The following is a 17,998-nucleotide window of genomic DNA, read 5'->3' as shown; positions in this document are numbered from 1 at the left end:
TGCTGGGTCTTTCAGTTGTGGCACCAGGGATCGAACCCAGGCCCCTGTATTGGGAGTATGGAGTCTTAGCCACTGGACCAACAGGGAAGCCCCTCTTCCCCCCTCTTAAAAGGACACCAGTCACACTGGATCAGGGGCCCACCCTACTCCCACATGACCTCATCTCAACTTGCATCTTAGTCATATCTGCAAAGCCCCCATTTGCAAATAAAATCACATTCATAAATACCAGGGATTAAGACTTCAACATGTCTTTGAGGGCATGTAATTCAGCCCATGACAGATATAAACATGACATGAAAGAAGCTGTAGTAGGTAGCATATATCACAGGAATTTTTTGCACGTCCTGGGAGCGTCAGGGAGCAGGTGACATGATAGCTGGGGCCTCATGCAGAAACTCGGGGCCTCGCCCGTGGTCCGCTCTGCTTCTGCGCTATTCTCGCCCTGTGCCGGGGCTCTGCAAATGTCCTGATTTCTCTTGGGCTCAAGTTCTGAGTGCTGCTGAAGAATGTAGCCTCAGAGAAGACCATCTTCGTCAGTAAATGAGGAAAAGCTAGGAGGAAGACTGGAGACAGCTTCCTCTAGGAAAGGATGGAAAACTTAACCAGTTTGAGTGGTTTTCCTAGTTCACAGTTACCATGAATACAATAGTGTTTTAATGAAAAAATTGAATACTGGTTTTAGAGTTTAAAAGACATATCCCAAGCCTAAGCCAGGAAACTCTACATTCAATTAAGTATAACCTGCCAAGTATGGACTCATATCTAGAATATGTAAAAAACTCTCAAAACACAACAGTAACAAAACAAACAAAAAATGAAATTAGAAAATGGGTAAAAAGACATAAAGAGACAGTTCACCAAAGAGGATATGTGGATGAGAAATAAGCACATGAGAAGATGTTTCTCATCATTATTCATTAGAGAAGCACAAACTCAAACTACAATGAGATCATTGCACAACTATTAGAAGAGTGAAAATAAAAAATAGTAATCTTACCAAATGCTGGTGAGGATGCTGAGAAATGATCTTTCATATGTTGCTGGTAGGAATATAGAAGGGTTCAACCACTTTGGAAAATAGTTTCTTAAAAAACTAAACAATTCCAATACCAAGAAAAAAACACAAAAAACCCCAACCCTAAACAAATAACATTCCATATGACCCAGCAATTACAGTCCTGGGCATCTGTCCCAGAAAAATGAAAATGTACTCCCACTCAAAAACTTACATGTATGGGATTGTTTATAGCAGCTTTTTGGGTAATAGTAAAAAAACTAGAAACAGCTACATCATCCTTCAAAAGGTAAATGGTTAACCAAACTATGGTACATCCATACCATTGAATACTACTCAGCAATAGAAAGAAATGAAATATTGATAATGAATAAAAACAACTTGGATGGATGTCAAGAGCACTATAATGACTGCAAAAAGTCAATTTCAAAAGATTGTATGCTATGACTTCATTTTTTATAATGACAAAGTTACAGATAGTTATAGATATGGTGAGTGTGATTATGAAGGAGTAGCCCAAAGGAGACCTCTGGTGATGGCATAGTTTTTTTCCTCCATTGCAGGCTGATCACATGAGCCAACCCATGTGATGAAACCCCTAGAACTTTACACACAGTGCCAATGTCAGTTTCATGGTTTTGACAGTGTACTATAATAATGCACTTTTCTCTACTACCATTGCAACTTTCTGTGAATCTAATCATTTCAAAGTAAAATGTTTCCTTAAAACTTAACACATCTGAAGCAACCTAGATGTCCATCAACAGATGAATTTATGGATAAAGAAGTTGTGATACATATATACAATGGAAAATATGACTTGGTCATAAACAGGAATGAATCTGACTCATTTCTAGTGAGGTGGATGAACCTAGAGCCTGAAATAAGCCAGAAAAAGGAAAACATCATTTATTAACACATATATATGAAATCTAGAAAAATTATACTGACGAACCTATTTGCAGGGTAGCAAATAGTGATGCAGGCATAGAGACGTGTGGCACAAAGTGAGAAAGTAACATGGAAACATATACATTACCATATGTAAATAGATGTGTGCTCAGTTGCTCAGTCGTGTCTGACTCTGCAACCCCATGGACTGCAGCCCGCCAGGTTCCTCTGTCCATGGGATTTCCCAGGCAAGAATACCGGAGTGGATTGCCATTTCCTCCTCCAGAAGACCTTTCCCAAACCAGGAGTCGAACCCGAGTCTCCTGCATTAGCAGGTGGATTCTTTACCACTCCACCACCTGGGAAACCCCAATAACTTGGATCAATTTATGTAAATGCACCTTGAAACATTCAAGCTATTTAAAGGGAGTAAAGGATGTTTGCCTCTGTGCCCTTGGCTCAACTTAAGATGTAAGGCATTAGTCAAACTGATGGAGTACCTGTGTGACCAGCTCTGGTTTCTGCCATCACCTCTTCAGCACTCCTCCTCCGCCCCAGTCCCTATCAGTCACCACTATCCCAAATTGGGTGCTTATTCCTGAGCAGATCTCTATCATTTTCCTATATATATATTACTGATAAATAATACATAGTGTTTTATATGTCCTAAACTCTTTGTAAATGGTACCATACTGTGTGTAATCTCTAACATGTTTTTTTACTCTGCATTATGTTAATACTATTCATTTGTGCTGCCTTTAGCTATAGTTCATTAATTTCTACTGCTAGTTTTCAGAGTATAGGAAAAAAAAAACCAGGCCATAAGATATCTATCCTCTGGGTGATTGGACGTTTAAATTATTTTCCTGTTTTTACTTTTAAAATAATGCTCCTTTAGAGATCCTAGGATATGGCTCTCGTGTATATGTGCAAAAATAGCCCTGAGATAAGAATTGCCAGATGACAGGATATGCACATTGTCATAAACATCTTGCATTTGCCTGACTAATGGTAAGATGGAACATTGTGGTGCATTTATTGCCTACTCATTTTTTTTTTCTTTTCTGTGAATTTTGCACATTTTCCTCTAGGGTAGTTTATGATTTTTAGCCGTTATTTATATGTGTTTATATGCTATTCCATGTTGCAAATATTTTTTTCTCAATATGTGACATAGTTTTGTCTATTATGTCTTTCGATGGAAAAAGTTTTAAATCTTCTTTTTCAATTAACTACAATTGATTTATGGTGAGAGTTGGACCATAAAGAAGAACTGATGCTTTTGAACTGTGGTGTTGGAGAAGACTCTTGACAGTCCCTTGGGCTGCAAGGAGATCAAACCAGTCAATCCTAAAGGAAATCAATCCTGAATATTCATTGGAAGGACTGATGCTGAAGCTGAAGCTCCAATACTTTGGCCACCTGATGGGAAGGGCTGACATAAAAAAGACCCTGATGCTGGGAAAGATTGAAGGCAGGAGGAGAAGGGAAGGACATTCTAATCTCATTGAAGACGAGATGGTTGATGGCATCACTGATTTGATGGACATGAGTTTCAGCAAGCTCTGGGAATTGGTGATAGACAGGGAAGCCTGGGTTGCTGCAGTCCATGGGGTCGCAGAGTCAGGCACGACTGAAGGACTGAACTGAACTGATAGGAACAGTTGATTTGGGCTTCCCAGGTGGCTCAGTAGTAAAGAATCCACCTGCCAATGCAGGAGATACAGGAGATGTGGGTCCAATCCCTGGATTAGGAAGATCCCCTGGAGAAGGAAATAACAACCCACTCCAGTATTCTTGTCTGCAAAGTTCAATGGACAGCGGAGCCTGGCAGACTAGAGTCCATGGGGTCGCAGAGAGTCGGACACATCGTAGTGACTGAGCACACACACACAGACGCGTGCACGGTTGATTTACAATATTATATTAGCTTCAGGTGCACAGCACTGATTCAATCTTTTTATAGATTGCACTCCATTTAAAAGTGAAAGGCAGAGTAAATTTAAGATCCATTTCATATTTAGGTTATAGACCTTTTCCTGGATTTTACAAACTGAATCGTGTTCCTACTTTAAGTCCATTGGGTCAACGATGCCTTGCCCCGGCCTGACATCCTAAGGATGAATACCGAGCCTCCTCGCCCTTGGCAGAACTGTTCTCAGGGGTGGCCTGCACCCTGAGTCCCCAGCAAGATGGACTCCCAGCTGCCCACAGGGGAGACCCGGTCGTTAATCCCCCTTGATTTCTCACCTCCTTCACTTGATTCCTGGGACCACTTCACAGGTAACCCCTTGAACCTAATCCTTGACTAGGGAAGGCTCTGGCGAGGAATCAAACCCCTGCACTAACTCTCATTGTCTCCATCTCATTAAAGAACAAGTCTCCTCTCCTTCCATTTGCAGTTGACGTTGCATTTCACCCCCGCACCTCCTTTCCGTCTCGGTCTCCCTCCCCTGGCTCTCCCAACACACTGCCGGGACTGGTCATCCAGGTTGCACCCGATGCCAGGTCCGCACAGAATGGGCGGCTCCCGCTCCTCCCAGCCGCAGGGGGCGCTGTGGGGCGGAGATGCCTGTGAGTTCCAGCGTGCACCGCGCCCGGGCCGGGCCTGCGGGTCGGAGCGGAGCGCGAGGCCGCCACGGGGGAGGTGCCGCGGGGCCACCAGGAGCTTGGCTTGGCGGTAGCCCGGTCGGGCACCTGGTGGGACCGCGAGGGCCCATGGCCGAGCCGGCTCCGGTAAGACGGGCTCCCCCCGCGCGGACGCCCAGACCCAGGCTCGGGGAGGGTCCGCGGGTTCCGGCTCGGTGGGTCAGCGTCCTGGGGTTCTCGCGCGGCGGACGCGGACCAGTGGGCGGGGTATGAGGGTCGCGCTAGGCGCATGGTGTGGGGACTGGACCCTGGACGGAGCCGGGGACCTCCGCTCCTCCGTGGCCAAACCCTGAACAAAGCCGAGCGTGAAACTGCAGAGTCTGGGCCATGGGCGCCCGTGAGTGATGGGGCCAGACGACGGAAGGGATCAAAATTCGTGTGCGGCCAGCGCTGGGTGTTAAAGTTCAGTCGGTTTTTACATTATAGTTACCGAATTTAGAATAAATATTTTTTAAAGTTTAGATTCTGAATGGTTGAAATGATAGCTGGCAGGGTCAAAATTAAACCCTGATGTGTTGAAGTGTGTTGAGCGTAAGAAGGAAGGAGGACACGTTGGAAAGAATAGAAGTCGAATATAAAGACCTAAGTAGGATATACATTATTTTATTTAGTGTTTTGTTGAAATTGAGATTTTATGTCTTTCCGTATTTTATAAATTTACGTATTGAGCGTTTTTACACCGAGTTCCACAAGCAAGTTTCAGATGGAGGAGTAATTTCGTCTTTCAAGTCTTACTGCTTAAGAAATACATTTCATAAGGCTATAGCTGATTACTAAATGAACTCATGAGATCATTACTTTTAAGGTATTGTTAAAGACCTTAGCAAAATAAAACATAGCAACAACAACAACAAAAAAGACTGAAAAATATAATAAATAATCTCAGCAGAAACTGTAATTCCTAAATACGCAAAAGATATGCAACACATTTATAGTGAAAATTACAGATGCAGGCATACCTCAGAGATATTTTGGGTTTGGTTTTAGAACTACTGCAATAAAGCAAATATCACAATAAAAGAAGTCTTTTTCTTTTTTGGTTTCCCACGGTGTATAAAAATTATGTTTACACTATAGTCTGTTGAGTATGTAGCAGCATTATGTCTTAAAAAGCAATGTACAACCGTTAATTAAAAATACTCTATGGCTAGAAGTCCTCACCATCATCTGAGCCTCTAGGCAGTTGTAATCTTACTGCTTGTTGGAGTGTCTTGCTCCATGTTGATGGATGCTGACTGATCAGGGTGGTAGTTACTGAAGGTTGGCATGACTGGCAATTTCTTAAAATAAGATAACAGTGCAGTTTGGGGGATGGATTGACTCTTCCTTCCAGGTATGAGTTCTCTGTAGCATGTAATGCTGTTTAATAGCATTTCACCAGAAGGAAATGGCAACCCACTCCAGTGTTCTTGTCTGGAGAATCCCAGAGACTGGGGAGCCTGGTGGGCTGCCGTCTATGAGATAGCACAGAGTTGGACACGACTGAAGCGACAGCAGCAGCAGCACTTTGAAAATTAGAGTCAGTCCTCTTGAACCTTCCCACTGCTTTATCAGCTAAGTTTATGATATTCTGAATCCTTTCTTGTCATTTTAACAATCTTAATGGCATCTTTAGGAGTAGATTCTTCAGATTCCATCTGCAGAAACCATTGTTTCTGCTCATCCATAAGATGCCTCTCCTAATTTGTTAAACTTTTATCATGAGTTTGTAGCAGTTCAGTCACACCTTCAGCCTCCACTCTGAATTCTAGTTCTCTTGATGTGTCCATCACATCTGTAGTTACTGCCTCTGCTGAAATCTCGAACCCCTCAAAGTTATCCATGATGGTTGGAATCAACTTCTTCCAAACTCCTGTTAATGTCAATATTTTGACTTCTTTTCATGAATCATGAATGTTCTTTGTGGCACCTCGAAGGATAAATTTTTTCTAGATTTTCTATTTACTTTGCCCAGACCCATCAGAGGAAGTACTTTAGCCTGATGAAATGTATTTCTTAAATAATAAGACTTGCAAGTTGAAATTATTCCTTGATCTGAAGTTTGCCTGTAAAAGTGGGTATAAGAAGGGGTGGAGCTTTAGAATTACTGTAAAGTAGTGAAGGAGCATTATCTGAACTCAGAGGGAAGGTTATCACACCAAGTGGGAATAGGTAAGGTTCACCACAGGGTAATCTAAGGCAGCTAGAAGGTGTTAAGGGGGTATATGTGTGCACTTTGTATATTCCTACTCGGTTCAGTTCTCATAGTAGCAACCAGAACTCTCAAATTCCTAGGAATGAATCTGGCAAGACTTATATAAGATTTGTACAAAGAAAACATTAAATTTTACTAACACAAAAAATCTAGGTAAAAGATGTTTCTGGATGGGAAGATGTCATGATTTAGAGATCCAGTTCAATAAAAATTTATATATTTAGTATATTCCCATCAGAATCCCAATAGTATTTCTCTGTTTATTTAGAAGAGAAAATAGACAAGAAAAGTCATGACAATTTCCTTTAAAAAAGGGGGGGGATGATGTGAGTGAGGCTCAATGGAATGAGAGTGTGTACATACAAACACACATATATATATACATACACACACATATATATATAAATGACTGACTTGTAATGTTATACAGCAGAAATCAATACAACATTGTAAAGCAAGTATCCTCCAATTAAAAATAAAAGATCAGGATCTAGGTGGTGGTAGATGTTGGACACGACTGAGCGACTTCACTGGAGATGGCCATATCCCTTTAAATGGCAAATAATTTGATAAAAATTATAAGAATTAAACAGTGCAGTATTGGAGCAAGAATACACAGAATCACCAGTGGAACAAAAATATAACCAAGTATATGTGGAAAACTAGTTTATGAAAAAATGATCCCAAATCCATGGTAAACAAATATACTAGTCAGTATGTTTTGTGACAGCTGAATATCTCTTTGGAAAAAGAATTCTGTCCCTTCTTGTTATGATATATATAAAAATAAGTCCCAGATGGAAAAAGATTTCATTCTAATAAAGTCATAAAAAACATTACAAAGATTTCAGAATATCTTTTATAATTTTAGAATAGGGAAAGTCTTCTAAGTCATCTATTAACCCTAATGTAAGAAAATTCGATTCATGGGGTCGCAAAGAGTCGGACACGACTGAGCGACTGAACTGAACTGAACTGAAGAAAGTTAATTCAGACGATAAAAGCCCACTAAAATGCTGAGCCAAGGATGAGAGCAGGCATGCACAAAGATATGTGGGGAACCCCCTCCCCCCCCACTGAAATATGAAATAAGGTTGCAGAGTCTCACGAATGCAAATTAAAACAATGAAATACAATTTTTTACCTGTCACATAGGCCAATAAATAAACAAGCGAAGTTTAAGAACATCTGTGCTGGCAAAGATGTAAAGAACCTTTACACCTTTGGACTTGCCTGGTGGCTCAGTGGTAGAGAATCCACCTGCCAGTGCAGGAGACACAGGTTCAATCCCTGGTCTAGGAAGAGCCTGCATGCCACGGAGCAGCTAAGCCAGTGCACCACAACTATTGAGCCTTCACTGTAGATCTCAGGAACCACAACTGCTGAAGCCTGTGCACCCTAGAGCCTGTGCGCCACAACAGGAGGCCACCACGACGAGAGGTCCAAGCACCACAACTAGAGAATAGCGCCTGTTCACTGCAACTAGAGAAAAAGCCCACGCAGCAACCAAGACCCAGCACAGCCAAAGCCCACTAAATCTTATTTTTAAAGTGGGCCCTACAAAGCATTCTAAAGGAGCTCTTTAAAAAAATGTCTCTCTTTATTGACAAGGGTTAAGTGCTGGATTCTTTTTGGAAGGCAATCTAGTGATATCTCGTAAATAGAAGGCGTTTCTATCCTTCGATTTAGTAGTTCTCATTTTTAGCCTTTTCCTGCAGAAGTAAAACCACTTATATATAAAGAAGCATATCAGAGCATTGTTGGTAATTCATAAAGGAAATGGAAAATATGTATCATCAGTGGGGTATGTGTAATCATGAATAATGCAATTTAGAAAAACCTGATTTTGCCTATATAAATTGACCTAGGACTTCCCTGGTGGCTCAGACAGTAAAGTGTCTGTCTACAATTCGGGAGACCTGGGTTCGATCCCTGGGTCAGGAAGATCCCCTGGAGAAGGCAATGGCAATCCACTCCAGTACTATTGCCTGGAAAATCCCATGAATAGAGGAGCTTGGTAGGCTACAGTCCATGGGGTCAAAAGAGTCAGACACAACTGAGCAACTTCACCTTCACTTTTCAGGAAGATGACATTGAAAGAAGTTACACAGTGATTTGTTCCCACTTTTGTTTAAAGGAAAAATGAAGGAATTCCATTCTATACATATGCATTCGGAGCTGGATGAAGCATAGAGAAACAAGTGGAAGGGGTGGTTGTGGTCACCAAACAGAACCACACGATGGGAGTAGGGGAGGAGCTGTTCCTAAGGGAGAGGCTGCCTAACAGACAAAAACACTACACTGTGAAATTCTTAAATTGATGACAAGGAAGTGGGGTTTTGAAGCAATAATGACTGTATAAGCCTGCTGTGCTGCAGTCCATGGGGTCACAAGGAGTCGGACACGAGTGAGCGACTGAACTAATGACTGTATATGTGTTACGTCTATAATTTCAGTTACCTCTGACTTTTGAGGATGTGGCCATTTATTTCTCAGAGCAAGAATGGCAGAATCTAGAGGCATGGCAGAAGGAGCTTTACAAGCAAGTAATGAGAGCCAATTATGAGATTCTCCTTTCTCTAGGTAAGAAGTCTTTAACTCTGGCTAACGCATGGAGGGATTGGGGGCAGGAGGAGAAGGGGACAACAGAGGATGAGATGGCTGGATGGCATCACCAACTCGATGGACGTGAGTCTGAGTGAACTCCAGGAGTTGGTGATGGACAGGGAGGCCTGGCGTGCTGCGATTCATGGGGTTGCAAAGAGTCGGACACAACTGAGCGACTGAACTGAACTGAACGCATGGAACTGGCTCCTGTTAGGGGTCTCAGTCACTTGATAACCCCTGTTTCTCAGTTTGCCAGGTTTCTCAGAAATTAACTCAGAAAGGCACTTTTACCCAGAGACTTTCATTAATATCTGTAAGTATTGCTAACCCTTACTCAAGGGTAGATGTTGCTACATGAGAATACTTATGACTGTGTAATATAACATGGTCAGAGGTGACTAAATATATGGCAGGACTTTTAATCACTGTAGACTCAGAGGTTGCCATGGTTTTCCCCATGGACACATGCCTTACCCATATCCATAAAGTACCCTGTGAATCTTTAACCTATGATGTTCCTCCGTGTGTGTGTGTGTGCTGTGGTCAGTTTTGCCCGACTCTGCGACCCCATGGACTAGCTGGACTCCTCTGTTCATGGGATTTTCCAGAAAAGAATACTTGAGTGGGTTGCCAGTTCCTCCTCCAGGAAGATGTTCCTACCTGTCAGCTTTTACAGTCATGTCCATATGCCTCAGGAAAGCTAATGTTACCTTTTTTTGCAATGTGATTTCAGAAGGCAATACACACTAAGGTGTTTAACTGCAGTTGTTTCTGGTAGTTATTCAAATGGTGTTCCTTTTAGTCTTTTTGCTTAGTCTTTATAATTTTATTATTAAATATGATTTTTTAAAAAATCAGTCTGTTTGGAAGAGCTTCAGAATGAAAGATAAAAGTCTCTTGCTTCACTCTCATCCCATCCCTGCCCCCACTCAGTTCATTCCTCAAAGGCAATAACTTTTAACCGTTTCTGCATTAGTTCTTACTTTGGTTTCCTTTAGTCTGTCATGCTTACACCTGTGTTTCTTAGTTTATCTAGTTTAGATAGCGTTAAATCCTTACTGTGTACTATCCTTCTTCTAGCTCCTTCTCAAATTTTGATAGTTTTTTAGTGCCTCTATTTGCGACCTTTATAATTTAAATGATAAACTTCTAGATCATGTTTCATCAACTTGGTATCTCTTGATCCCTTCAGTCTATAAAGATAAGGTAATTAGTTCTCCTATATTCCCTCTGCTTCTCCTGCTAACATCTACTAGCCAGACCACTTCTTTCATATTGCAGCATTTCTCATACTAATGGAGTAGCCATCATGGTCAACAAAAGAGTCTGAAATACAGTACTTGGATGCAATCTCAAAAACAACAGAATGATCTCTGTTCATTTCCAAGGCAAACCATTCAATATTACAGTAATCCAAGTCTATGCCCCAACCAGTAACACTGAAGAAGCTGAAGTTGAATGGTTCTATGAAGACCTACAAGACCTTTTAGAACTAACACCCAAAAAAGATGTCCTTTTCATTATAGGGGACTGGAATGCAAAAGTAGGAAGTCAAGAAACACCTGAAGTAACAGGCAGATTTGGCCATGGAATGCGGAATGAAGCAGGGCAAAGACTAATAGAGTTTTGCCAAGAAAATGCACTGGTCATAGCAAACACCCTCTTCCAATAACACAAAAGAAGACTCTACACATGGACATCACCAGATGGTCAACACTGAAATCAGATTGATTATAATCTTTGCAGCCAAAGATGGAGAAGCTCTATACAGTCAACAAAAAGAAGAATGGGAGCTGACTGTGGCTCAGATCATGAGCTCCTTATTGCCAAATTCAGACGTAAATTGGAGAAAGTAGGGAAAACCATGAGACCATTCAGATATGACCTAAATCAAATCCCTTATGATTATACAGTGGAAGTGAGAAATATATTTACGGGACTAGATCTGATAGATAAAGTGCCTGATGAACTATGGAATGAGGTTCGTGACACTGTACAGGAGACAGGGATCAAGACCATCCCCATGGAAAAGAAATGCAAAAAAGCAAAATGGCTGTCTGGGGAGGCCTTACAAATAGCTGTGAAAAGAAGAGAGGTGAAAAGCAAAGGAGAAAAGGAAAGATATAAGCATCTGAATGCAGAGTTCCAGAGAATAGCAAGAAGAGATAAGAAAGCCTTCCTCAGCAATCAATGCAAAGAAATAGAGGAAAACAACAGAATGGGAAAGACTAGAGATCTCTTCAAGAAAATTAGAGATACCAAGGGAACATTTCATGCAAAGATGGGCTTGATAAAGGACAGAAATGGTCTGGACCTAACAGAAGCAGAAGATATTAAGAAGAGGTGGCAAGAATACACAGAAGAACTGTACAAAAAAGATCTTCACGACCCAGATAATCATGATGATGTGATCACTCATCTAGAGCCAGACATCTTGGAATGTGAAGTCAAGTGGGCCTTAGAAAGCATCGCTATGAACAAAGCTAGTGGAAGTGATGAAATTCCAGTTGAGCTATTTCAAATCCTGATCGATGATGCTGTGAAAGTGCTGCACTCAAATATGCCAGCAAATTTGGAAAACTCAGCAGTGGCCACAGGACTGGAAAGGGTCAGTTTTCATTCCAATTCCAAAGAAAGGCAATGCCAAAGAATGCTCAAACTACTGCACAATTGCACTCATCTCACACGCTAGTAAAGTAATGCTCAAAATTCTCCAAGCCAGGCTTCAGCAATACATGAACCGTGAACTTCCTGATGTTCAAGCTGGTTTTAGAAAAGGCAGAGGAACCAGAGATCAAATTGCCAACATCTGCTGGATCATGGAAAAAGCAGGAGATTTTTGCTTTCTTGACTATGCCAAAGTCACAATAAACTGTGGAAAATTCTGAAAGAGATGGGAATACCAGACCACCTAACCTGCCTCTTGAGAAATCTGTATGCAGGTCAGGAAGCAACAGTTAGAACTGGACATGGAACAACAGACTGGTTCCAAGTAGGAAAAGGAGTACGTCAAGGCTGTCTATTGTCACCCTGCTTATTTAACTTCTATGCAGAGTACATTATGAGAAATGCTGGACTGGAAGAAACACAAGCCGGAATCAAGATTGCCGGGAGAAATATCAATAACCTCAGATATGCAGATGACACCACCCTTATGGCAGAAAGTGAAGAGGAGCTAAAAAGTCTCTTGATGAAAGTGAAAGAGGAGAGCGAAAAAGCTGGCTTAAAGCTCAACATTCAGAAAACGAAGATCATGGCATCTGGTCCCATCCCTTCATGGGAAATAGATGGAAAAACAGTAGAAACAGTGTCTGACTTTATTTCTTTTATATATATATATATATATAATTGAAAGAAAGTTTTACTTGAAAATAGAGTAAACTTTTCTTCTAGGGGACCAGGGTCATATATTAGAGAATTGTGTAACTATTTTCATTTGTTCATTCATTGCCACCCCTTCTTTTCTAGCAGAATTCAACTGTGTTTTCGGTTGTAATTGTAATGTTACCAAAGGTACTCCTCAGAGAATGTTTTAGCTGAAGCTACGTACATTGAAATTTCCTAGAACAGTCATTCTTGTTCTTATTTTTGTATACGCTGTATTCCCAAGATATTGCCAGTTGTCTCAGGTGTTGTTCCAGCATTCTCAAAGCACACTACTGGTGAGTTTTAATAAACCCATGACAGAATGCAGCATTGCTAGCTCTACAGGGTCCAAAACAAAATTAAACATACAACTCATGTAAAGGTCCCAGTCAGTTAGGAAGCAGTGTTACAAAATGTGGGCAGTTTTGCTTCTTTGTGTAAACCTATACTCTATTTTTCAAACATCTCTTCTCATATATTTTACCAGGAGTAGATTTAGGAAATTTAGAAACAACTTACTGTGCTTCTAAATTTAGTGCTCAAGGAAACCAAACTACTCCGTCTGACTTTTCTGTACAGATAATGGACTTCCCAAACCAGAACTGATAGCCTGGATTGAGCAGGGGAGAGAGCTCTTTAAGAAATGGAGAGAATCACACGAATCAAGAAACACAATTTGCTCCACTGCTGATTTGCATTTTGATCCAGTTATTGAAGGACAGCCATTTTCAGGTGAGTTTTAAGATGATCTTAAGGTTATGTGCTTAAGACATTACAGTCACGTTTCTTATTTCCAGTTCTTTGGCGTTGCCTTCCTGTTTGACTCAACTGAGGCTCAACATCTGGTATATTCCAGAGAAAGGCAGTAAAGCACAGTAGCTAGGATCGTGGGTTCTGGATCCTGAGTCTGGCTCTTGTCTTTTCCTGGGCAAGTTATTCATCGTCTCCTGGTGGCTCAGATGGTAAAGAATCACCTGCAGTGTGGGAGACCAGGGTTTGATCCCCGGGTTGGGAAGATCCCCTGGAGAAGGGAATGGCTACCCACTTCAGTATTCTGGCCTGGAAAATTCCATGGACTGTATAGTCCATGGGGTCACAAAAAGTCAGACACAACTCAGGAACTTTCACTTGACCTATAAAGATTTAAGTATCTACATTATAGGATTAAATGAGTTGATATATGTAGATTGTTAAAATGATACCTGGCAACACCGTAAGAGTTCAGCAAATATGCGCTATTCTTCAGGCAGCGGGAATCAGCATCTCCTCTGTTTCTTGTCATGATAACAAAGTCTAAGATTTTTGGATTCTTAACAGTCAGTATTAGAGCAAGGAAAAAGTGAGTCACTCAGTCGTGTCTGACTCTGTGACCCCATGGACTATATAGTCCATGGAATTCTCCAGGCCAGAATACTGGAGTGGGTAGCCTTTTCCTTCTGCAGGGGATCTTTCCAACCCAGGGACTGAACCCAGGTCTCCTGCATTGCAAGCAGATTCTTGACCAGCTCAGCCATGAGGGAAGCACAGGACTACTGGAGTGGGCAGCTTGTCCCTTTGCCAGTGGATCTTCCTGACCAAGGAACTGAACTGGGGTCTTCTGCATTGCAGGCAGATTCTTTAACAGAGTAAGGAAAGAGAAAGTCAAATGGGAACATCATTCCAAGAAATCTTCTCAAGAGTTTACTTTTTAGCTGCCTCTTTCAGGAGAGTAAAGAGTTTTACTCACAAATTATTTCACTTTTTACCTCTGTTAATCAGTTCTTCTAAGAAACCTTTTTACAAGATTGATAGGAATAGAGGTGAGGAGGGAGGAACAGCTGGTCTTAGGACAGCTCATGGATTACATATAACTATGAGTGAGTGAGTGAAGTCGCTCAGTCGTGTCCAACTCTTTGCGACCCTATGGACTGTAGCCTACAAGGCTCCTCTGTCCATGAAATTTTCCAGGCAAGAGTACTGGAGTGAGTGGTGGGGTTTAGTCTCTAAGCTGTGTCTGACGTTTTTGTGACCCTGAGGACTGTAGTGCACCAGGCTCCTCTGTCCATGAGATTTTCCAAGCAAGAACCCTGGAATGGGTTGACATTTCCTTCTCCAGGAAGGAGATCCCTACCCAGGGATCAAACCTACATCTCCTTTGTTGGTAAGCGGGTTCTTTATAACTGAGCCACTTGGGAAGCCCAACCATAGTGTTAGCCAGGGCTTAATGCTGCCAGGAACATTACCGTCATCATTTTTTGAATCAAGAATGTCTGCACATCCAAATGGGACAAGACTGGTGGTCCCCAGGTCATAATAATGGTGAACATTTACAGAGTACCTGCAGCATCCCAAGCCCACACTAAGCACTTTACACACATTAATTCGTACAGTCCTCATAACTGTTATGTATTGCTGTTTCCATTTCTAACAGGAAAAGGAACTGAAGCTGGAGATTAGCTTGACAAAGGCAGCACCGTGAAAAGACTGGATTTGAACCCAGTCTGATGCCAGAGCCTAGGCCCTACACTTGTGACCTAAGTGTCCTTTTTTCAATAGTATTCTAAGATAGGTCTGTTCAGTTTAGTCCTAAACTAGGGCTCATGATTCTCCTGGTCATGAAATTGACCACCACTTAAAGGAGCTGCTGGTTTAGTTCAGTGAAAGTTGGGCTCCTGGGCCACCGCAGATTACCGCTTCTGGCCACAGAAGCCTTAGCCATGACATAGGCTGGGACACTGACTGAATCTTGTTTTCAGTTTCAGGAAACCAACGAGCTGTGAGTTCAGAAGAAGCTCATTACTATTTCCAAGTAGATCCTCTTCAGAGCCACCGTTCCTGTGAACCCTTATCAGAAAAAAGTGAAGATGTTTCCTTCAGGCCTGACCAAGCCGTCGCCCTCGTGAACCCACAGAGACATAACACTTGGGCTCTACTCCCAGCGGTCCACAGCTCCAGGGAACCCATCCAAAGAGAGAGAATCGTCAGCCCTAGGGCCCTGGGTCTCCCAGGCTTCCAGAAAACCGCCTCAGGGGAGGGCCTCCAGCAGTCTTGTGCCTTTTGTGGGGAAAGCTTTTGTAATGAGAACCTCTTAGAGCGGCACCAGGGGAGCCTCTTGAAGGCCTGGAAGAAACTCAGCAAACAACCTGAGGTGCAGCAGCCGCGGAGCCAGACTCACTTCCGCTGCCCGGGATGTGGGCGGGGTTTCCGCCGGAAGCCGAGCTTGCTGGGCTCCCTGGCGGTCCGGGCTGAGGAGAGCCGCCTGCTGGGCCTCGAAAGTGGAGAAACGTGTGGCCGCCGCCTGACGCTGCCAAGGCCGCCTCCGTACCCCGGTTGTATCGAGAGTGCCTCCCGGGCCCCCCCGGGCGTGGAGAGGCCAGTCTCCCCGAGAGAGGGCGCCGGGGCGGCCTCTGAGCGGGCCGAGCTCCCTCCGAGCTCGAACCTGGCTGGTCAGGAGTGTGGCCGCTGGGCTGGGGGGCCGGAGGCCCTCAAGCCTGGCCCCGGAGGGGAGAGGCCGTGCTCCTATGGTACGTGCAGCCGGCGTCCCTCCCAGCGGTGCGGGCTCTCCGACCACTCCCACCTGCACAGCGCGGAGCGGCCCTGCCGGTGCGCCGAGTGCGGTCAGGCCTTCCGCCAATGCGGGCGGCTGCGGCTCCACCGGCAGCCGCCCTCGCACGAGCCGCCCTGCTCAGGCCCGGAGTGCGGCCTGGGCTTTCGCCTGAGGAGCCCGCTGCGGGCCCACGGGCTGCGGCACGGAGGTGACAGGCCGCTGGCGTGTGGCGAGTGCGGCCGCGGCTTCACCCATCCGTGCAAGCTGCGCGAGCACCTGCGGGTGCACAGCGGCGAGCGGCCCTTCGGCTGTGCCGAATGCGGCAAGAGCTTCCGCCTCAAAGGCATCCTGAAGGCGCACGAGCGCACGCACAGCCGCGAGCGGCCCTTCCAGTGCGCCGAGTGCGGCCGGGGCTTCACGCGGCCGTCCAAGCTGGCTGAGCACTTCCGCGTGCACAGCGGCGAGCGGCCCTTCGGCTGTTCGGACTGCGGCCGCCGCTTCCGCCTCCAAGGGCAGCTGCGGAGCCACCGGCGCCTGCACACCGGCGAGAGGCCCTTCCCGTGCCCCGACTGCGGTAAGAGCTACCGCGTAAAGGCCGACCTGAAGGCGCACCAGCTGCTGCATGGCGGCCCGATGCCTTTCTCCTGTGAATGCGGGAAGGGCTTCGCCAAGCAGTCCAAGCTCGTGGAGCACGTCCGGACGCACACAGGCGAGAAGCCCTTCCAGTGTCCACAGTGCGACAAGCGCTTCCGCTTGAAGGCGCAGCTGCTCAGCCACCAGGGCCTGCACACCGGGGAGAGGCCTTTCCGCTGCCCCGAGTGCGACAAAAACTTCCGGGAAAGGGGCCACATGCTCCGGCACCAGCGCATTCACCGGCCCGACCGGCCGTTTGCCTGTGCAGACTGCGGCAAGGGCTTCATTTACAAGTCGAAACTGGCCGAACATGTGCGAGTGCACACGAAATCCTGCCGTGTCCGCAGAGAGCCTGACGTTAAGAAAAGGCTCAGCCAGCTGTTTGCGATGATCGAGGCCGACTGGAGTTGAGGCTGAGGAGGGCACTCAAAGTGTTCAGCAGGGTTGGTGTTGCATGGGAAGCCACAGCCGAACCCCACATCTAGTAAGACAGAGCAAGAATGGAATGCAAGTTAGGAGTAGGAGAAACCACGAAGATTCTCTCATTTAAAACGTCACCAGCTATTTAATATATTTTTTTATCCATTGATACAAACAGGTATTTGTTCTTCCCACCATCTTATGGGGTAATTTCCCCTGACATGCTAATAAGCTAACTCTGAAATCCCGACTTGAATTTAGGCAGCCGGAAAGCCCTCCAGTACGGTTCTCAAAAGCATGGGCTGACTGTTAAATGTCAGCTCTTCTCTTCATGGTATGAACATAAGCAGGGGTTTCAATCCAGTGAATTTTGTTGCAGGTCTGAAATGATACTGGGTTTGGTTTAATTCATTTACTTGAAGCTAATAGCAATAAAATGAGTTCTCTGAATTGGGATGTGTCGATGTGAATGCTGAAGTGTCATAGCAGGTTTCACAGTGATTATGCATAGTTACCCTTAAGGAAAAGATGATAATTTAAGAAAATTTTGGTTAAGCTGGGTTGAAGAAAAAACTGAAGGTGCTAAGTTATATGAGACTAGAGTTTGTTTTTTGTTTTCAATTGGAATGTAGTTGATATACAATGTGTTAGTTTCAGGTGTACAGCAAAGTGATTTAGTTATACATACATATAT

At 44.1% G+C, this 17,998-nt stretch overlaps 1 protein-coding gene across 1 annotated transcript; it reads left to right on the top strand.

Moving 5' to 3' along the window:
• Positions 1-4,787: 4,787 nt before the first annotated feature.
• On the top strand, positions 4,788-17,477 carry ZNF786 (zinc finger protein 786). The gene is made up of 4 exons (XM_068972446.1): positions 4,788-4,895; positions 9,209-9,335; positions 13,305-13,457; positions 15,467-17,477. The coding sequence occupies exons 1-4, from the start codon at positions 4,788-4,790 to the stop codon at positions 17,293-17,295; spliced, it is 2,217 nt and encodes a 738-aa protein (XP_068828547.1). The 3' UTR covers positions 17,296-17,477.
• The last annotated feature ends 521 nt before the right edge of the window (positions 17,478-17,998 follow it).

This window comes from Capricornis sumatraensis, chromosome 5 (genome assembly GCF_032405125.1).
Source record: "Capricornis sumatraensis isolate serow.1 chromosome 5, serow.2, whole genome shotgun sequence".
NCBI classification, from domain to species: domain Eukaryota; kingdom Metazoa; phylum Chordata; class Mammalia; order Artiodactyla; family Bovidae; genus Capricornis; species Capricornis sumatraensis.
Note: the sequence above shows the minus strand (reverse complement) of the source record. Positions and strands in the feature narration are given on the sequence as shown.

Coding starts and splice junctions, on each gene's coding strand:
- ZNF786 (XM_068972446.1), top strand. CDS start 4,788: ATGGTGTGGGGACTGGACCCTGGACGGAGCCGGGGACCTCCGCTCCTC. Junction 9,336..13,304: donor TGAGATTCTCCTTTCTCTAG/GTAAGAAGTCTT, acceptor TTTTCTGTACAG/ATAATGGACTTCCCAAACCA. Junction 13,458..15,466: donor TGAAGGACAGCCATTTTCAG/GTGAGTTTTAAG, acceptor TTTCAGTTTCAG/GAAACCAACGAGCTGTGAGT.